General features: G+C 47.6%; 1 protein-coding gene across 1 annotated transcript in view; it reads left to right on the top strand.

The window, feature by feature from the left end:
- The window catches only part of pgbd5 (piggyBac transposable element derived 5), an 86,344-nt gene that overhangs the window by 58,737 nt on the left and 5,115 nt on the right, over positions 1–22,492 (top strand). Inside the window, exons 3-6 of the mRNA XM_038800614.1 lie at positions 9,017–9,151; positions 12,726–12,906; positions 14,089–14,286; positions 16,192–16,297. Coding sequence (XP_038656542.1) covers positions 9,017–9,151; positions 12,726–12,906; positions 14,089–14,286; positions 16,192–16,297 — 620 coding nt within the window. The remainder of the gene's footprint in view (positions 1–9,016; positions 9,152–12,725; positions 12,907–14,088; positions 14,287–16,191; positions 16,298–22,492) is intronic.

The raw sequence follows: 22,492 nt of genomic DNA, 5'->3' as shown, positions 1-22,492 counted from the left end.
CAAAAGCTCTGAGAGCCCAGAGTCCTTTAGTTCAAGTCCAGCTTCTTTTAATGAAAGCCCACACCTAATCAGAGCAAATTAGGTTAACAGACCGCCGCCACTGTACAGCACTGAAAGAACCAAGTGCCCATTAGTTCAAGTCCAGTTTCTTATCTTTAATAAAGGTCCAAACCTGTTCTGGTGTCTCAAAATAGTAGTGGAGTTCCTCAAACGTAACCCAGAGCTTTGCAGGATACAGCATTCCAAACCTCACCTTTTTGTAGAGGGCTGCCTTTACCTTGATGAATCCTGCACGCCTCTTGGCCAGCTCCGTTCCCAAGTCCTGGTAAATGCTCACCTCGCAGTTCTCCCATCTGCTGCTCCTCTCCGCCTTGGCCCATCGCAGCACACGTTCCCTGTCAGCAAGCCGGTGAAAAGGACCACCAAGGGCCTCGGTCGGTCGCCAGTCCTGGGCTTCCTTGCGGGGGCTTTATGTGCCCCATCCAACTCCACGGGTTGAGGGGAGGCCTCCGGTCCCATCAGCGCCTCCAGCATACCCGTCACGTATGCGCCCACATCTGACCCCTCGCAGCCCTCGGGGAGGCCAATGATCCTCAAATTCTGCCTCCTGGCTCTGTTCCCCAGCTCTTCAAGCTGCTCCTGCATCCTCCTCTGACGGCCGTTCAGCTCCTCCACCTCGTGCTCCAGCTCCGTTACCGTGCCTGCCTGGCTGGAGAGCTTCGCCTCGACCTCCCTGAGCGCCTTCCCTTGGACCGCCTGTGTCTCGACCATTCGGTGCATCACCGCTCTCATCGGGTCCAGCGTGACCCTCCTCAGTTCGGCGAAGCAGTTCTTGAAGAACTCCATCTGCTCCTCCCTTGGCCAGTGAGCCTCCGCTCCCCGCCGTCCGCCATGCTTGGCCGCCCGGACTGGGGTCCCCGCTGCTCCCGCTTCGATCCTTGCCGCTCCACTCAACCACTTCTAGTCCAGCTGCCCATACCCCGGAAAGGAAGCCTCTTCCCTATCGTCTTCTCCACCGATTCAGGCTGCCAGGTCCCAAAAAAGTCCGTTAAAAAAGGTCCGTTTGCCAATCGCGGGCGGGAGCGATCCGACCTGCGACCTGCCTCCTCGAGGGCGCCACCGGAAGTTTCATCAATACCATTTATTTATACACAGTAAGATCTACTCATGCACAATAACACTACAAGCTAAACTATATCACTAACACCTATACTTAACTTCGGGTGCCCACTTAGGTCAGAGGAACAATGGCTGTTGTTCAGATCTGAGGCTGTTGGGTTCGAAGAGGTAACAGGAGTACAGCTAAGGTCGTCCGTCTGGTAGCGAGCGTTGACCTTGAACTTACTTGCTTCTGATGATGCTGGTGGTTAGGTCTCTCTGCTTGTGAGTCGAATCCAAGAGGCTGAATCTTTGGCGGGGTTCCTTCTTATACTTGATGGGGCTTTGTGCGCTTTTAGGCAGTCCTTAAACTGGTCCCAATTAATTGGGCAGCTTCTTGATCATTATCATCGATCTAAACCAATAAAGGGGTGGGTGCCTTGATGGCTGGGCGTGTCCTAGGTGGCCGTTGGCTTTGCTTTGTTTGTGTCTTCTGTTTGGGGTAGTGGCACCGGGATGTCTGTGACAGTGTCAGCTACCTGAGTATTAGTCCTTTGTTCCTCGGAGATGGGCCATCAATGTGTAAATCGACCCAGAGTTTCGATTCTGTCTGCAAACTGCCTTCCAAATATACATTCAGGTTCTGTTGCTTGTTGCTTAGTATTGTCCATATTTCCCTATAGGCTGTGTGAGTGTCCATTTTGTATACTGAAAGTGGCCATCCCAGATGGCTACAGATGATCTGGCACGTACCGTGTACCTGGTGATATGTGACGGCATGTACATGTGCCATTCCCCTGGGGTTGATCTCACTCTTTCCCCCCCCCCCCTGCTCCTCTGCTCTCGCTGGGTCTGCCTCGGGCTTTGGGTTTCCCTTTGTTTGTTTTTTTTGTTGGGGGGTGGGAGGGTTTGTGGTTGGTTACCTTCCTCTTTCTCTCTTTTGTTGTCTCTATTTATTTATTTACTTTTATTTTTCTTTCTCTTTTTTTTTGTCCCTTCTCACTAGGTCAGGAGGGTTTGGGAGAGACGTTTCCTGGTGCAGACAGGAGTCCGTCTTTGTCTCGCTGCTCACGACATGGTCGCTGCCGGTGCTGTTGGGGGGGGGGGGGGGGGGGGGGAAAGTTCTCTCTCTCTCTCTTTCCATTGTCCATATTTCCCTACAGGCTGTGTGAGTGTCCATTTTGTATACTGAAAGTGGCCATCTCCTGCTCATTGGCTCTGCTCACGAGCGCTTGAGTCTTTGGCTTCGCGGTCCGCACTGCCGCTTCTCTTCTCCCGCCCACGTTCTGCTGTGCGGAGGGTCTCGGTCAAGCAGGCTTGCGCTCTTAGTTGCTACTTCTGTTCGGGAACGCGACTCTCCTCGGCCGCTTCAGAGCCTCCGGCTCTGGTTCGTCCCGCAACTTTTAAAAATATTCTCCGGCTCCTCTTGCACACTTTTTTTCTCCCACGGGTCTCAGCTTACCGTCGGTCTGGTCCCTTACGGCTTTTTTCTTCCTGTTCGTACCTTCGGGGGAGTGCTGCGTGGGTTCAAGAATAAAAATACCCCCGGGACTTGATGTACCATCAATTGAACGCGAGACGAGTTGCTGAACAAAAGTATGGCTTTAATATACTAGATGTTAAGCCCTCCGGTCAATTACAGTAGAAGGACGACCGCAGGGAGTACTGGGTATTTATACCCCGCCCTGGAGGCGGGGTAACTCAGCCTCTCGACCAATCAGGGAGCCGTCACATGACTGGTCTCAACCAACTGGTCGAGAGGCACATGACCGACCAGGGCCAATGGTAAGCTGGTGTTCTGCACCAATGGCAGGCAGCTATGCTAATCATACCACCACATTCACCCCTAGCGGAGAAAGAAGCCGGGGGGGTGTCAACGAGAGCTGGGAGGGGGGGGGGAGAGAACTGGTGGTATCAGTAGTAAGGAGAAAAAAAAATGTATCCTTGGCTTCCCACTGGCCCAGACATTTAGCAACAGTACATAGTGTCCATACAAGGTCCATGGTGGTGTTGAAGTTAAATGGACTCGATCAGCCTTTTCGTTGCCCGTGACGTCCTGGCAGACCGCCGCAGTGGAGTTGATGACGTTAGTTCAGCCGATGGTGGTGGTTCAGCTGATGTCCTGGACTCCGGGAGCAATGGTCCTTGAACTGTCTCCGTTCCCCGGGCTGGTGGTGGAGATGCCATGGATGGGGAAGGGGTGGCCTGGGTGGGGCGCTGGGGGAAAAGGGGCGGGGGGGGGGTCTGTGGTGAAGGGGGGGAAGGCCGCACACTGGTGGGTGCCAGGTCCCGGAGGGAGACCGTGTCCTGCCGACCGTCGGGGTACTCCACGTACGCATACTGCGGGTTAGCGTGGAGTAACTGGACTTGTTCCACCAACGGGTCGGACTTGTGCACCCGCACATGCTTCCGGAGCAAGATGGGTCCGGGGGCGGCCAGCCACGTCAGGAGAGGGGATCCGGAGGACGACTTCCTGGGGAAAACAAGAAGACGTTCATGAGGTGTTTGATTAGTTGTACAGAGGAGGGAGCGGATGGAATGTAGGGCATAGGGGATAACCTCTTGTCATCGGGAAATAGGGAGATCTCTGGACCGGAGGGCCAGTAGGATGGTCTTCCAGATGGTACCATTCTCCCGCTCGACCTGTCCGTTACCCCGGGGGTTATAGCTGGTCGTCCTGCTAGAGGCAATGCCCCTGCTGAGCAGGAATTGACTCAGCTTGTTGCTCATAAAGGAGGACCCCCGATCACTATGTATGTACGCGGAGTAGCCGAACAGGGAGAAGATGGAGAGGAGGGCCTTAATGACGGTCGATGTGGTCATGTCGGGGCAGGGAATGGCGAAGGGGAAGCGGGAGTATTCATCGATTACCATCAGGAAGTAAATGTTGCGGTTGCTAGAGGGAAGGGGCCCCTTGAAGTCTATGCTGAGACGTTCGAAGGGGCGGGATGCTTTGATCAGATGCGTGCGCTCGGGGCGGTAGAAGTGCGGTTTGCACTCTGCGCAGATGTGGCAGTCACGGGTTACTGTCCTGACTTCCTCGATGGAGTAGGGCAGGTTGCGGGTCTTTATGAAATGATAGAAACGGGTCACCCCTGGATGGCAGAGGTCCGCGTGGAGGGAGCGGAGGCGGTCTATCTGCGCACTGGCGCAGGTACCGTGGGACAGGGCATCAGGAGACTCATTGAGCTTCCCAGGACGATACAAGATATCGTAGTTGTACGTGGACAACTCGATCCGCCACCGCAAGGTCTTGTCGTTCTTAATCTTGCCCCTCTGTGCATTATCGAACATGACGGCCACTGACCGTTGGCCTGTGAGGAGGGTAAACTTCCTGCCGGCCAAATAGGGCCTCCAATGTCGCACAGCTTCGACTATGGCCTGGGCTTCCTTTTCCACTGAGGAGTGGCGGAGTTTGGAAGCCTGGAAGGTTCTGGAGAAGAAGGCCATGGGTCTGCCCGCTTGGTTCAGGGTGGCCGCCAGAGCTACTTCTGATGCGTCGCTCTCGACCTGGAAGGGGAGGGACTCGTCGATGGCGCGCATCGTGGCCTTTGCGATGTCCGCTTTGATGCGGCTAAAGGCCTGGCAGGCCTCTGTCGACGGCGGGAAGGTCGTGGACTGAATGAGGGGACAGGCCTTGTCGGCGTAATTGGGAACCCATTGGGCGTAGTAAGCGAAGAAACCCAGGCAGCGTTTGAGGGATTTGAGGGTATTGGGGAGAGGGAATTCCATCAGGGGGCGCATGCGTTCGGGATCGGGGCCTATCACTCCGTTACGCACTACGTAGCCGAGGATGGCTAGACGGTTGGTGCTAAACATGCACTTATCCTTATTGTAAGTTAGGTTAAGGAGTTTTGCGGTTTGGAGGGATTTTCAGAGGTTGGTGTCATGGTCCTGCTGGCCGTGGCCGCAGATGGTGACATTATCGAGATACGGGAAGGTAGCCCGTAATCCGTACTTGTCGACCATTCGGTCTATCTCCCGTTGGAAGACCGAGACCCCATTTGTGACACCGAATGGAATCCTGAGGAAGTGGTAGAGGCGCCCTTCTGCCTCGAACGTGGTGTACTTGCGGTCACTCGCGCGGATGGGGAGCTGGTGATAATCCGACTTGAGGTCCACAGTGGAGAAGACTTTGTATTTCGCAATCTCGTTTAACATGGCGGAAATACGGGGGAGAGGATATGCGTCCAGTTGCGTAAACCGGTTGATGGTCTGGCTGTAGGACCGTCGTGGTTGCTGGGGGCGGGGTTAGTGGTGCGGGCGGGCCGATCGGAGCTGCTGAGAGCGGGGGCAGAGAGGCGTGCAGGCCGGACGCAGGGGCCCGGGGGGGGGGGGGGGGGGGGGGGGAGATTGCGCTGGAAGGGCCCGGAGGAGGAGATTCCCTGTCGCTGCGCGGCACAGCAGCGACCGATTTGGCCTGGCAGACCGTCGAAAAATGGCCCTTCTTCCCGCAGCTCTTATAAAGGGCGGAGCGGGCTGGGCAGCGCGGGCGGGGGTGTTTGGCAAGCCCACAGAAATAGCATCGGGGCCCCGCGGACTTGTCGGGGCGTCCCGTGGCGCAGGCCTGAGGGGGGTCGGGAGTGGCGGATGGTGGTGGGGAAGCGTGCCAGGAGGCCCAGGGTGCTGCAGCGCTGCTGGGGACATAGGCCCGGGCGTTTAAGTCGGCGACCTCCAGGGAGGTGGAGGGAGTCCGTGCCTCAGTTAGGCTGAGGTCGTCTTTTTCCAGCAGCCGCTGGCGGATTGCGGCAGACTGCATCCCAGCCACGTAAGCATCTCTGATTAAAAGTTCCATGTGCTCAGTGGCTGAAACTTGGAGGCAGGCGCAATTCCTCCCCAGGACAGCGAGGGCCTGGTAAAAATCATCGAAGAACTCACCGGGAAACTGTTGTCTGGTAGCCAGCAGATGTCAGGCGTACACTCGGTTTACCGGCTTAAGAAATTGTCCTTTTAGCGTATCCATGGCCATATCATATTCCTTTTCTTCCTCTATCATCGCGTAGGCCGCCATGCCCATGCTGGAATGGAGAATATTAAGTTTCTGTGCCATGGTGGGGGGGCTGCTTGCGGTCGCCAGATAGCTATCGAAACACGCCAGCCAATGCTTGAAGATTGCCGATGCGTTCGGAGTTTGCGGGCTGATGCGGAGGCAGTCGGGCTTGATCCGGAGCTCCATCTTCAAATTTCTAGTATATTAAGTTGATGTACCATCAATTGAACGTGAGACGAGTTGCTGAACAAAAGTATGGCTTTAATATACTAGATGTTAAGCCCTGCGGTCAATTACAGTAGAAGGACGACCGCCGGGAGTACTGGGTATTTATACCCCACCCTGGAGGCGGGGTTAACTCAGCCTCTCGACCAATCGGGGAGCCGTCACATGACTGGTCTCAACCAACCGGTCGAGAGGCACATGACCTACCAGGGCCAATGGTAAGCCGGTGTCTGCACCAATGGCAGGCAGCTATGCTAATCATACCACCACAGGACTAAACAAACAAAACAAAAAAAATCCCTGAATGTTTAATGCTTTAGTGGGAGCTGCCCCGTGCACGTCTTCCTCATACAGAGCTCTACCGGAAGTCCCATTATTGAGTGTCTTTAAGACAGAGATAGATAGATTCTTGATTAATAAGGGGATCAGGGGTTATGGGGAGAAGGCAGGTGAATGGGGATGAGAAAAATATCAGCCATGATTGAATGGCAGAGCAGTCGCGATGGGCAGAGTGGCCTAATTCTGCTTCTATGTCTTATGATATTATAACCTCTGTTAGAAGGACAATGTTAAAAGCTATTATTAAAGATGTTACAGCAAGGCACTTATAAAATTTCATGGCAATCAGGTAGAGTTAACATGGTTTTGTGAAAGGGAAACCATGTTTAATCATCTTATTAGCGTTTTTTGAAGAAGTAATACATGCTGTGGATAAAGGAGATGCACTGTATTTTGATTTCCAGAGGGCATTTGATAAGGTGCCACATTGAAGGTTGTTGCGAAAAACAAAAGCTCATGGTATAGCGGTTAACATATTGGCATGGATAAAAGATTGGCTAGCCAACAGGAAACAGAGGGGCCTAATTTTTTCTGGTTGGCAGATGTACCATCTGGTCTGCCACAGGGGTTAGTACTGGGGTCACAGACTTGGATGAAGGGACTGAAGGCATAGTTACTAAATTTGTTATTGACACAAAGACCAGAAGAGTTTGGAGCAGAATTAGGCCATCCGACCCACCGAGTCTGCTCCGCCATTTGATCATGGCTGATGTGTTTTTCATCCCCATTCTCTACCTTCCCCATAACCCCATATCCCTTTATTTATTTTTAAAATCATTTTTTCCAATTAGGGACAATTTAGTGTGGTCAATCCACCTACCCTGCACATCTTTGGGTTGTGGGGGTGAAACCCACACAGACATGGGGAGAATGGAGACTCACACAGACATGAGGAGAATGTGCAAACTCCACATGGACAGTGACCCGGAGCCGGGTCAATTTTGGCCTCTTGATTATTTCCGATTCTAATTGTTTGCCATTGGTCACTGTGCCTTTAGCTGCTTCAACCCTAAGCACTGAAATTCCCCCTCTAAATCTCCCTCCCCTCTGCCTCTTTCCTCATTTTAGGCACTCCTTAAAACCTACTTCCAATTAAGTTTTTGGCCTCCTGCCCCAATATTGCCTAATGTAGTTTGGCATGATATTTTGCTTTATAATACTCCCGTGAAATGCTTTGGTGCACTATATTACACTAAAGGAACTTTATAATTACAAGTTGTTGCTGCTATTACGTTATATTACTTGTTCTTTTATTTAAGGAAGCGTTGTTGAGGTGTGCTATTGAACAGGGCCTGAGCCATGCAAGAGCTTCTTGCAAACGTTTATTCATCTGATGCCCATCTTGTATTTTCTAAAAATGGTGTCTTAGCGTAGATCTGAGCTGGAGTGATTGCCTAGGATCACTCCAAGTGCTGCTGAATGTTTCACTTTATGTTGAGGTGCACGATATTCTGATCTTTTTTCCAAGTGATATTTATGTTTCGTCTTTTAAAAAAAATACTTTTATTCTCCTTTTTCACAATTGTACTCCCGAATTTGCACCCAACAACAATCAATAACCAACAACAAATATCTCAAACCCCATAACAGTAACAACGATCCCATCCTCCCACCATGCCCAAACATCAGCCTGCATGTTAACATAAACAAATGACAAAGAGAAAAAAGGAATCGGGGATTACCCATAGCCACCTTCAACATACACAGCTCCCACTCCCCCCAGTTCTTGAAAGTGCATAATAAATAGTGCCCATGGCTTGTAGAACCCCTCCGAGCTTCCCCTCAGTTTGAACTTAACCTTCTCAAGAGTCAAGTATTCAAACAGGTCCCCCTGCCACGCCAGGGCACAGGGTGGAGAGGCTGTTCTCCATCCCAGCAGGATCTGCCTTCAGGCGATCAACGAGGTGAAGGCTATGATATCTGCCTCCGCACCCATTTCCAACCCTGGCTGGTCTGACACCCCGAATATGGCCTCCCGAGGACCGGGTCCAGCTTCACATGCACCACCTTGGAAATTACCCTAAACACCTCCTTCCAGTACTCCCCAAGCTTTGGACAGGACTTTATGTTTCGACTTGTGCTGTGAATAAATCATTAGCCAGTTATTTTAAATGACTCGTATCTGTAGTAATCCAAGAAAGGCTTATTATAATCTACTGTGTTTCTTTAACCTGTAACCTGCAACACAATCCTATTAAATTGGGGTTCAGAGTCATAAATTGCTTTCAATCATAATTTATTATATGCTGAATTAGATAACTTTCTATATTTTTCAAAACTGCTGTAATTTGAGAAAGAGTTACAGCAAAATTGTGCACGATTTAATCTTTCATTGAACATGGAATATATCATTATGCATTTCAGGTACTTCATGAACCGTTGATTGATGAAGATCCGCTCTTCATTGCTACATGTACAGACCGGGAGTTACGCAAAAGGAAAAAGCGGAAGTTCAGTCTTTGGGTCAGGCAGTGTGCAGCAACAGGCTACATCTGTCAGGTGATGGAATTGAAAATGTTAAGGATCATTTGTGTATTTCTACATGAGACGTAGTTATTTTTTCCCCAAACTTTATTTATTATTTTTTTTACAAAAAGGTACATCATAAAATGCAGGTAATTCATAGAATTTACAGTGCAGAAGGAGGCCATTCGGCCCATCGAGTCTGCACCAGCTCTTGTAAAGAGCACCCTACCCAAGGTCAACACCTCCACCCTATCCCCATAACCCAGTATCCCCACCCAACACGAAGGGCAATTTTGGACACTAAGGGCAATTTATCGTGGCCAATCCACCTAACCTGCACATCTTTGTGACTGTGGGAGGAAACCGGAGCACCCGGAGGAAACCCACGCACACACGGGGAGGATGTGCAGACTCCGCACAGACAGCGACCCAAGCCAGAATCGAACCTGGAACCCTGGAGCTGTGAAGCGATTGTGCTAACCACCATGCTACCGTGCTGCCCTAAAATAAAATCATTGGGTAAAGAAAAGATTAGAAGAAAGGGGGTGAAAAAGAGTAAAGGAGAAAAAGAGGAATAGACAGAATTATTTAAATCGTAGAGAAAAAGATGGTCAAATAACAAATAAAAGGTTGCCTGATGGAATTGAATTTTTTAATCGATCCATGTGAGGAATCGTTTTAAGTTTAAGAAACATCATCATCTCCTTGTTCCATTGCAAGGGGGAGAGTGGACTTCCAATTGAACAAGGTCATTTGACGGACAAGCAATGAGGCAAAGGACAAGGCATCTGGCTGGTGACAGATGTCTCGTCAGGGCTTACCCAAAAACCAATATGAAAAAGTTGACAACACAGAGAACCAGAAGGTAGTCACCTGTGGATGATCAAAACATATGAAAGTGTTTCAGCAGCCAAATAATAATAACCTTTATTGTCATAAGTAGGCTTACATTAACACTGCAATTAAGTTACTGTGAAACGCCCCTAGTCGCCACATTCCGGCGCCTGTTCAGGTTCACTGAGGGAGAATTCAGAATATCCAAATTACCTAACAGCACTTTCGGGACTTAGAACATAGAACAGTACAGCACAGAACCGGCCCTTCGGCCCTCGATGTTGTGCCGAGCAATGATCACCCTACTTAAACCCACGTAACCCGTATACCCGTAACCCAACAATCCCCCCATTAACCTTACACTACGGGCAATTTAGCATGGCCAATCCACCTAGCCCGCACATCTTTGGACTGTGGGAGGAAACCGGAGCACCCGGAGGAAACCCACGCACACACGGGGAGGACGTGCAGACTCCACACAGACAGTGACCCAGCCGGGAATCGAACCTGGGACCCTGGAGCTGTGAAGCATTGATGCTAACCACCATGCTACCGTGAGGCCCCCGACTTGTTGGAGGAAACTGGAGTTCCCGGAGGAAATCCACGCAGACACAGGGAGAACATGCAGACTCCACACAGATATCTGATATCTCACACAGGCAAGATCCATTCCTGAGTACATCATAGCAAGTCTGTCTCTAGAAAGATAGAGCTGATATTAAAATGTCCAATACACAGCAATGAAGAGTGGGAGATGTAGTTTAACATAGCTCATATTTATATTCACACTAAACTACATCTGCTATCTATCTGCCTACTCCAGTAGCTTGTCTATTGTCATGACATCTTTTACAGTCCTAGTTATGTTTGCCAAGTCTCTCCCTTTATGTCACCAACAATCTTTCAGATTATGCTGTCCATTCCCAAGCCCAAATCATCTATTTGTACTGCGTGTGGAAGAGGACCAAGCAGTGACCCAGGGGCACAACTCTCTACAATTCAAGCTCCATCCTAACTCTGTTCTGTCAGCCAGCTTTGTCCATGCTGCTACATTTCCTCTTATGTACCTGAATTTTTCCAACAAGTCCTTTTTGAGATACCCTAGTGAATGCTTTGTGATGATGATCTATATCAAAAATTTATTCTTTTCACCGTGACGTATTTCCAGAATTTCCTGTCTTTACTTCAGTAAAGTAATAGTTTAATCAGCACCAGCTTCCTGGGGCCAATGTACATCTTTTAAATCTGTCTGACTTGCAAGATATAGCATGAGTATGATGCAGTGCAACCTTCCGTGTGTGAACTGATTTGATTGCTTGTTATTTGTCCTTTATTGTTATCATTTGTTTGATGTTTGTAGTGTAAATGTAGTCTGAATTGAGAGTCGAGGCCCTACCGGAGGCAGAAGCAGACTGACAGTACTCAGCAGTATTTCAGATAGCCAGCATCTGCACTATTTTAATTGTGTTGTAGCATATTGACAGTGCCCAGTGCTGCAAATCTTGCTGTTTTTTTATTTGGAGATGGGCCAGGCTTTAGCTTGTGCTGTATAAGTTACAAGTTCGCTAAGCTCCAAGCTGCTACTGCCATCACCAATGCTGGGCCTTTGGTGTAAAAGACCCCTTTGTCCAATGAATAGAGGTCAGTTAAGTGGCTTACTGAAGCCACTTACTGATTGATTTCCTCCATGAACTTGTCACCCCTCTTAAGACCACACTTTCATTACCTTTTGAAGTATATGATGTTAAAGTCAAGATTTGTAGACTTTTAATGATGTGGATCATTTCCACTCTGGTTTCCAATGTAAAAAAAGGTAACAGAAGCTTTTGACTAATGTACACCTGCATTTCCATGAACTGTACTGTCTGTTTTTAACTTGCATGCTGTGAGCATGAAGTCATTGTCCATCTGCCATAGAATCATACCCCAGATAGTGACTCTTCAGCTTATCGTACTTCTGCCAACTCCCAGAATTCCCAGGTCTTGCTCTTTTTACCCCCGACCCAATCAGCCCTTCAAATTGTTCTTTTCCCATTTGCAAGTTATTATTGAATCATAACTCACTGCATTTAAAAAAAAAAGTGCTCTGCAGTTTTTTGTTTTGTCAATTACCTTAAATCTGTGTCCCCCTAGTTACTGAAGCTCCTGCCAGTGGAAACTACTTTATCTCAATCATTCATAATTGTGGAATACTCTACTGTTTCTCCACCCTCTTCCCCCAAATTACTGCAACCAATTGTATGTGAAATCATTCTACCTTTTGTTTCTCCTGTGAATGTAGCACATTTCACAGTAAGTATCGAGAGATTTTTTAAAAAGTGGATACCTTAAATGTTGAAAGAGAACTGTGAGCATATTAAAGTATTTGCATTGCATTGCCTGGTACCCATTTTGGTAGAAACTGATTTGCAGTTTGAAGCACGGTGGTGTGGCAGTTCCTTCTGTGGGATTGATTGGAAAGGACAGTAACACAAAATGAAGGCTTTTTAAAATCTCTAATCCTTTGGGATATGCGTGCTCGATTTAAAGAGAATCATGAATGAATGAGTTCTGTGTGGCCCAAAATGAAGTCTATTGCTACAGTCAACGATCTACATTAAGAAGAGGTTAGCTCATGTAACGATGATCTGTAGTGACAAATAGAGGAGGCTTTTTTTGGTGTCCGGCGAAGTGGAATTTCTTGTTGTGACAAAATGGGGGAGAATGTTCAAATCCAATGCTGTTCTGTAAACAAACGCATTAAATGTGTTCTGTCATCTTGCTCTCCATTTAGGTTTATGTTAATTTGAAGGAAGGAACAGCCTCAGATGGGTTGGATACTTTGAAGAATAGACCGCAGCTCCACAGTCTTGTGGCAAAAAGCCTTTGTCAGAATCTGACTGGAAAAAACTACATAATATATACTGGCCCCAGCATCACTAGCCTAAATCTTTTTGAAGAGTTTGAGAAAAAAGGTTTGTAATCTTTTTCAAAAATGTAATACTGTGTGTGGAGCAAAATGGTTTGTAATAACCGTGTGAAGCAGGATAACATTGAAAGGATTGCTTTACTGAATACGTAAACTTTTTATTGTCTCTGGAGCAGAGTGCCCTGGAAGTAAAAATGTTTTCATTCCATGTTTAGTTCCAAAATGCGAGGAATATGATGCTATGAATTTGGCAATGAACATTACTTTTCCTTATTCGGTTCCGTCTTATTTTTCTTTCCTGCTCCAGCTCCCCTTGAAGGCACAAACTTGCTGGAATGCTATTTCATGATCACTAGATCCATTACCTTTGTCCGCTGCATGAATATTAGTAGCTTTTTTGATCATGGCCAACCTTGCCTGATGTTTGGTTCTGTTCTTTCTCACCCCTCCATTCTCCGAGGTCAGCTTGCTGACACTAGTTGCAGTATCCTAACTGAGACTAGCTAGCCCAGTACAGACTGGAGAGTGACTCCCATGTTATGTGTGGCTCAATGCAGGAGTGATTGCTGAAAGCACTTCTGAATGAGGTGGATTATCAATGCTGCAACTTCATTTTAGATTCGGGGTGATATAAATCATGAAGTGATGCTCAAGGTGGTGGAAACACTTAACTGAATCCAAGGGTGAAATTACTGCCCAGAGTCCTCCATCAATCTGGATTTTGTATTATATATAATGTGGTGACAGTGGCAGATTTAATTATAATCCGCCATCTGTTGTATAATTTATGTACACAGTGATAATCCGTTTGTAAAATTATCAAGGAGCTTGTGGAAGGAATGAGAGTGTGTGGCCAGTGTTATCTGATCATTCAATGTTCTATATCCTTACCGAAAGTTAGAACTCTTATGAACTCTTGTAAGGGCCCCAGTATTATCTGGAATTGAGACTGCTCTATGGTTGGTTACAATGGGATACGTTAGGGACATAATGGGAAATAAGTTTGTAAGTGTCTGTTTGCCAACCAAAGTAGCTGTAGACTTGTGAATATTTATTCCCATCTTCTTTCCTGTATGAATAAATATTGTCCAGCACTTTGGGAGAAAAAAAACTCATTATAATTTTCAGTTATAATCTGTAAAATGTACTTTTCTATGAATAGTTATCGTCAATAACTGGTCCATTTTATTTGTGGATTGTTTAATTCAAAAATGTTTGTTTCTCGCAGGGATTTATTGTTGTGGCCTTCTGAGTTCCAAGAAGAGTGACTGTACGGGTTTGCCACAGTCGATGCTAGTTAACCCTGAGATTCCACCAGTTCGGGGCCAATACAGGGTGAGAATGAAAGGGAACATGTCCCTAATCAGCTGGTCTAACAAAGGACTCTTCTACTTCCTCACAAATGCTTACTCTCCTTTTAAAGAAGGCAAGTGCTTTTAATTTATTTGTACCCTATTTCATTAGGGATATTCAAAATTGATCTGGCTCTTTACTCTCTTTTTGAGCTTGCTGGTCAAGACTGATGTTTTTCTGCCACTAGCTGTGCATTCTTGGAGTGGACATTTTATAACATTCCAGAGAAATCCACTTGTAATAAAAAATGCCAAAGGAGCTGATTATGGCACTATTGGCCCGAGCTCTGGATTATTTTCATGTAACACTTGATGTCACACAATCATCATGCTCCAGATACTTTAGGATAAATAATTAATACAATTCAGTATATCTAGAGGAATAGCACAAGGGGGTAGTTATGGGTGTTCGGTCACTGTTCAACTCTGTTCCCTAGCTACTGATTCCTCCCCCCCCCCCCCCCCCCCCATTTCCCCCCTGGCTGAGATTAAATCAATCCGTCTGCAATCTTTGTCTCTCATTTCACCACAAAATGAGCTTCTGAGTTCATAGTTGAACCATCACTAAGACCACCTATTTCCACCTCTAGCATCGCTCAGCATCACCTGCCTCAACTCCCAGTATTTAATTTGGTGAAGTTTCTGCTCTTCCAGTACTGGATGTCAGATAAGCAGTTGGATAATTTAGCAACAGTGAAAGCGTCAAGAGAGGTGGAGATAGAGTTGGGTGTCTCCAGCATACGTGTGAAAACGAATTCCTTGTGGGTGATGTCACTGAAGAGGGCAGCATGTGGATGAGAAATAGGAGCCCCCCACACGCCCCAAAGTATAGATGGAATGCTAAAACAAATTAGAAATTGATAGAGATGAGAAAAGGATAATTCAGAATCAATCAGCAGTGATGAGATTTGATCCTGATTTGTCAGACAGCTTCCAAATCAAAAGTGGAGTGCACCACGGAGTGTTATGTCCCAAGTAGGGTTCAGCCTTTTCATTGAAGCTATCTTCAGATTCATAGAAGATCGACCAGGACAACATTGCTGGCTGAAATAAGCTGATTAAATTGCACTGATTGCAAAGTCAGAAGAGACACTATAATAAATTGTGAAGAATGTGAAAGCAAGAAGTGAGGAACGTGGATTAAAAACGAAAAGATTCACATACCTTGGGCAGATTATCACGAGTGATGGGAGATGTGATTGTGAGACCCAGAAGAGAATTGAGAGTCAAGACCAGCTTTGTCAGAATGAAGGACAAGTTAACATCTAAAAAACTCAACCTGAATCTTAAAAAAAAGAAATTAAGGTAGCAACCCGTACCGTTGACCGAGAATGATAAAAAGCAATACAAGGAAAAGATCACATTAAATCACTTCAGTGTATTTGAGAGTCCCAAGGAAGCACGAAGCATTGGACACGTGAAGGCTTGCATGAGAAACTAGTTTGACAGCAATAAGTAGAGGCTACCTGGCTGGTCAACCTCAAGTGTAGAGGGGTTTGTCTCTGAATGAAATGAAGGGCTACAGGACAAGATTAATTAGGTGGCTCTTTACTACAACCCTCTTATGGGAGATGGGAATCTAGGACGGTAATTAGAATTCCAATTCCCATAACCTACATTTTTCTCTTCAGCTTACAAGCTCTCTCGCTAGTTCTTTGAATAAGACTGCTCACTTCAGATGTATCTCATGAGTGGATTCTCTGGAGAAGAAGCTTCTGACAATTTATGCTGAGTTTCAAATCAAAGCACACAAGTAAGTCTATCTGAGCAGGGGCAAAATGTCTTGCATTTGGATGATGTGCCATTTTTTTGTGCAATTAGTGGATAATCGCATTTTCAAGACTAAACACCAATCTTCCAAACTTATGGTGTGCCCAATTTTTCATGTCATGATTAATTGGAAATGTTAACATCTTTAGATTTACAGTTGCATTAAATAATCTCTTCCTTAACATTATCAAATATTTTTGTTCTAACAGGCGTCATAATTCGAAGGAAGAGTGGAGAGATTCGCTGTCCCTTAGCAGTGGAGGCCTTTGCTGCTCACCTTGGCTATATCTGCAAATATGATGATAAGTACAGCAAGTGAGTTCACACAGGGATACTGCAGTGTTTATCTGTTAACTGCATGTAGATGTCAAAATCTGTTATATACTTCTCAGGATAAAAACTTGTGTGCATGGCTTTTAAACATAATTACCTACTTTTGGCTCCTGGATAATTCTATTTAACAGGTTACTTTGTGGGACCTCAAGGCATTTGAGTTATCGTGAAGAGTGAAAAACATGTCAAGAAGCAACTAGAATATTGGATCTGTAGCTCTGTAGAAACATCATGTAGTTAACTCTATTGCTTTCCACAGATGCTGCGAGACCTGCAAAGTTTATCCAGTATTTTCTGTTTTTAATTTCATATTTCCAACATCTGCAGTATTTTGCTTTTATAGTCTATTAGTTTGATGACCTCATATACTCAATTACTTGAAGGCTACTTTGGGAGTATAGCTGGATAATGTACAACATTAAAAGACATGATGTGATTTTCCCAGTTAACAGTGATGCAGAGGTTGATGTGAGGGGTGTCAAATATAACTCCCTCAAATATGTTAGTTTCATATTTTTCTCCACTCATCCTGCAGCCCCTAAGAATCTGAAGAACATGACGTTTCTGTCTCCTGATAGAGCAGCTTCCTGTTTCATGCATTTTCTGGTGAATTGCTATCGATTCTGTGTTTTCTCGGAAAAATCACATCTGGATTCCAAAGAGTCTTTTCTTGCTTTCGGTCTTGATGCTCTGTACATTGTCCTAATTGTTATGCTAGTTCGATGTTGTCAACTGGAAAATGTGGCAGAACTGAAATCTTCACCACTATAACCTTTCCTCCCTGCCTCCAGGTATAACTTCTAGTTCCTGATTTTTCACATGAAAAATTGTGCCAGAATGAAGGAGCTGGATTGAACCTCCTAATCAGGAGGAGCCAAACTGACCTAAACAAGCACGTGTGCTGGTACATTGCGTTTATTGCCAAAGATAGGATCTGACTACCTTTTTACGGAGCCTTTTCCCATTTATGTCTGCAGTAGTTTTGACAGGATCTATTGTTTTACTGCAGTTTTTAAAAATGCTATACAAACACAAACAAAGGATATGGTAATTATACCAAATCCAAAAGGAGATGCAAACAAACATGACTTGCATTTCTACAGAGCATTTCACAATTACTGGCTGCTCCAAAGCACCTTGATGTGTCGCCCACTGTTGTAATATAGGAAACACTGTGGCCACCTTTGCGCTCAGGAAGGTACCACAAGCAGCAAATAAATAAATAACCAGATTATCTGCTTTGGGTGACCCTGGGAACTCCATTAAATCAAATCAACCCTCCATCATCTTGTGTGGCACCACCACTGTGCTAAATGGGAAAAAAAATTCAAACACATCTAGCAACTAAAGACTGGTGCTGTGGGCCACCAGCAGCAGTAGAATTGTACTTTTAAAAAAAATAAATTTAGTGTACCCAATTTTTTCACCCAATTAAGGTGCAATTTAGCATGGCCAATCCACCTAGCCTGCACATATTTTATGTTGGGACGAGATCCACGCAAACGCGGGGAGAATGTGCAAAGTTATGGGCAGCACGTAGCACAGTGGTTGGCATTGTTGCTTCACAGCTCCAGGTTCCCAGGTTCAATTCCCGGCTTGGGTCACTGCGGAGTCTGCATATTCTCCCCATATCTGTGTGGGTTTCCTCCCACAATCCAAAAGGTGCGGTTAGGTGGATTGGCCATGCTAAATTGCCCTTACTGTCCAAAAGGATTACATGGGGTTGCTGGGTTATGGAGATGGCGTAGAGTTGTGGGCTTAAGTGGGGTGCTCATTCAAAGGGTCGGTGCAGACTCGATGGGCCGAATGGTAGCCTCCTGTACTGTACTGTAAATTCTATGATTCTTGGTCTCCACACGAACAGTGACCTGGGTCGGGATCGAACCCGGGTCTTCGGTGCCGTGAGGCAGCAGTGCTAACCACTGCACCGCCATGCCGCCCCTAGCAAATTGTTCTTCACCACAATCTGTAACCTCATGACCTGGCATAGCCCCCACTCTACCATTACCACCAAGCCAGGAGATCAAACCTGGTTTACTAGAGTGCAGGAGGGCATACCAGATGCAACACCAGGCATACCTGGTGAAGCTACAGCACAGGACTATGTGCACTCAAACAGCATAAACAGCAAGTGATAGACTGAGCTAAGCTATCCCACAACCAACAAATCAGGTCTAAGCTCTCCAGTCATGGATAGTCAATTCACAACAACTCATTGAAGAGGAGAATCCACAAATATTCCCATCTCAATGATGAGGGAGCCCAGCACATCAGTGCAAAAGATGAGGCTGAAGCATTTGCAACAATCTTCAGCCAGAAATGCAGAGTGGATGATCCATCTCCGGAGGTCCTCAGCATCATGGGGACTTCAGCCAATTCTATTCACTCCACATGATATCAAGACATGGCACCTTCCAAACCCACAACCACTACCATCTAGAAGGATAAGGGAAGCAAATACATGGGAACCCCACCACCTGGAAGTTCCAAGTCACTCACCACCCCGACTTAGAAATATACTGCCATTCCTTCATTGTCAGTGTCAAAATCCTGGAATTCCCTAACAGCACTGTGGGTGTACCTACACCACATGCTGCAGCCGTTCAAGAAGGCAGCTCACCACCACCTTCTCAAAAGCAATTAGGGATGGACAATAAATGTTGGCCTAGCCATCAAAAGCCACAACCCTTGAATAAAAAACATTTCTCAACCTTGTGCTTAAATTCCTCCATGCTGCAAATTTCCCCCTCCGATTTCTAGATCCTAAACAGTACTACACTTCCATTTTACCCCATATCATTGTCATGCATTCAACATTATGGTTCTCTTTGAAATTCTCTCTTAAAACATTATCTTCCTATCAAGGCCCTCTTAAGGCCCTTAAACATAAGAACTAGGAGCAGGAGTAGACCATCTGGCCCTTCGAGCCATTCAATGAGATCATGGCTGATCTTTTGTGGACTCCGCTCCACTTTCCTGAAAACCCTTTATTCTTCAAAAAACTATCTATCTTTATCTTAAAAACATTTTTTTTTAAACAAACAGTTTTATTGAGGTAGTTTTTCGGCATTGTAAACAGTTACAGACATCAACAAAAAGAAAGCAAAAAAGGCAAAAATGTGCAAACATCCACGTACATTCAATACTTTAATCGTACCATACTGCACAAGCCCGCTCCTCTCCCATTGGCACTACCCGCCAATTTATCCCTCCTACTCTACTCTACCCTGCTGCCGCTCACTCTCCCGCAAAGAAGTCAATGAATGGTTGCCATCTTCGGGCGAACCCCTGTACAGATCCCCTCAAGGCGAACTTAATTTTTTCCATCCCCAGAAAACCCAACATGTCCGAAAACCATCACTCGGTCTTCGGGGGCTTTGAGTCCCTCCATGCCAATAATATTAGTCGCCGGGCTATCAGGGAAGCAAAGGCCAAAACATCGGCCTCTTTCTCACCCTGGACTCCCGGGTCCTCCGAAACCCCAAAAACTGCCACCCCTGGACCCATCGCCACCATTGTTTTTAGTACCCGGGACATGATCCCCGCAAATCCCTCCCAGTACCCCTCGGACATCGGACATGTCAAAAACGTGTACGTGGTTCGCTGGTCCTCCTGCGCACCTAGCGCATTTGTCCTCTACCCCAAAGAATTTGCTCATCCGAGCCACCGTCATGTGGGCCCGGTGAACGACCTTAAATTGAATCAGGCCGAGCCTGGCAAATGTTGCGGTCGAATTTACCCTACTCAGGGCTTCTGCCCACAGCCCGTCCTCCATTTCCCCGCCTAGCTCCTCCTCCCATTTGAGTTTCAGTTCCTCCTTCTGGGACCCTTCCCCCTTCATGAGCACCGTATAAATATCAGAGACTCTACCCTCCCCTCCTTCCCCCCCAGAGACTATTCTGTCTTAGATCCCCATTGGCGGGAGGCGTGGGAAGGATGGGACCTGTCTACGGACAAAGTCCCGCAACTGTAGGTACCTGAAATCGTTTCCCCTTACCAGACCAAATTTCTCCTCCAAGCTCCTCAAACTCGCAAAGCTCCCTTCCAGGAACATATCGCCCACCCTCCCCACCCCCGCCCGCCGCCATGCTCGAAACCCCCCCATCCATACTCCCGGGGGGCAAACCGATGGTTGTCGCAGATTGGCGCCCAGACAGACGCCCCCACCTCCCTCCTCCACTGGCCCCATATCCGCAGGGTCGCCACCACTACTGGGCTAGTGGAGTACCTGGCCGGCGGCAGCGGTAGAGGAGCCGTGACCAGGGCTGCCAAGCTGGTGCCCCTGCACGAAGCCGCCTCCACCCACTCCCAGATAGACCCCGTACCCACCATCCACTTCCTTATCATAGCGATGTTAGCCGCCCAGTAATAGTTAATTAGACTCAGCAATGCCAGCCCTCCCTCGCTGCGGCTCCCCTCAAGCATCGCCTTCTTCACCCGTGGGGCTTTTCCCGCCCAGACGAAGCTCATGATCATCTTGTTAACCCTTTTGAAGAAGGACTGTGGGATAAAGATCGGGAGGCACTGAAAAATGAACAGGAATCTAGGGAGGATTGTCATCTTTACAGTCTGCACCCTCCCTGACAGCGGGAGTGCATCCCATCTCTGAAACTCTCCCCTCATTTGTTCCACCACCCTGGCCAAATTTAACTTGTGCAGCCTGCCCCAGTCTCGTGCCACCTGGATCCCCAAGTACTGGAAATTTTCCTCAACCAGCCTAAATGGTAGCCCTCTCAATCTGTTCTCCTGGCCCCTTGCCACAAACATTTCACTCTTGGCCATATTTAATTTGTACCCTGAGAACTGGCCAAACTTCCGCAATGTTTCCAGAATGCTTTCCATCCCGGCCAATGGGTCCGACATGTACAGGAGCAGGTCGTCCGCATAGAGAGAGACCCTATGTTCCACCCCGCCCCTAACCACCCCCTTCCATCCCTTTGCGGCTCTCGGCGCAATCGCCAGCGGCTCTATGGCCAGCGCAAACAGCAGCGGGGAGAGCGGACAGCCCTGTCTGGTCTCGCGGTATAGTCTAAAATACTCTGACACTTCTCTGTTTGTCCTGACGCTGGCCTTTGGGGCCTGATACAATAGCTTGATCCAATTCACCAGTCCCTCCCTGAACCCAAACCGTCTGAGCACCTCCCATAGATAGCCCCACTCCACCCAGTCGAAGGCCTTCTTGGCATCCATCGCCACCACTACCTCCACCTCCTTGCCTGTCGGGGGCATCATTATCACATTAAGTAATCTTCTCAAATTGGCCGACAGCTGCCTGCCTTTCATGAACCCAGTTTGGTCATCGCCAATCACAGTCCTCAATTCTAATCGCCAGTACCTTTGCCAGGAGCTTGGCATCTACATTGATCAGGGAGATTGGCCTGTATGACTCGCACGTTTCCGGGTCCTTACCCTGCTTCAATATCAGTGAAATGGTGGCTTGCGACATCGTTGGCGGCAGGGTCCCTCTGTCCCTTGCCTCATTAAAAACCCTTGTCAAGACCGGACCCACTAACTCAGAGAACTTCTTATAAAACTCTACTGGGTATCCATCCGGCCCCGGGGCTTTCCCCGACTGCATGGCCTTTAGGCCCCCCAATACCTCCTCCACTCTAATCGGGGCCCCCAGCCCATCTACTCGCCCCCCCCCCCCCCCCCTTCCCACCTACTGTTGGGAATGTTAACCCGTCCAGAAACCTTTTCACCTTCTCCGGTTCTCCCGGGGGCTCCGAAGTGTACAGCTTGCTATAGAAGTCCCGGAATACCTTATTCAATCCTGCCGGGTCCTCCACTCTGCACCCCTCCCCATCCATCACTCTACTTATTTCCCTGGCCGCCTCCCTCTTCCTGAGTTGCTGCGCTAACAATCTGCTGGCCTTTTCCCCATGCTCGTACACCACACCCCCCGCCTTCCTAAGCTGTTCCACGGCCCTACTCGTGGATAGCGCCCCCAGTTCCGCCTGTAGTCTCTGCCTCTCCCCGAGTAGATCCTCTCCCGGGGACTCCAAGTGTTCCTCGTCTATCCAACACATTTCCCTAACCAATCTATCCATCTCTGCCCTGTCCGCCTTGGCCCTGTGGGCCCCAATTGAGATCAACTCTCCCCGCACTACTGCCTTCAGCGCCTACCACAGGGTCGCCGCTGAGAACTCCCCCGTATCATTCACCTGCAAGCAGTTT

The sequence above is a fragment of the Scyliorhinus canicula genome, chromosome 6 (assembly GCF_902713615.1).
Source record: "Scyliorhinus canicula chromosome 6, sScyCan1.1, whole genome shotgun sequence".
Taxonomy (NCBI): Eukaryota; Metazoa; Chordata; class Chondrichthyes; order Carcharhiniformes; family Scyliorhinidae; genus Scyliorhinus; species Scyliorhinus canicula.
The sequence above is the reverse complement of the archived record's forward strand: the minus strand, read 5'-3'. Positions and strand labels throughout refer to the sequence as shown.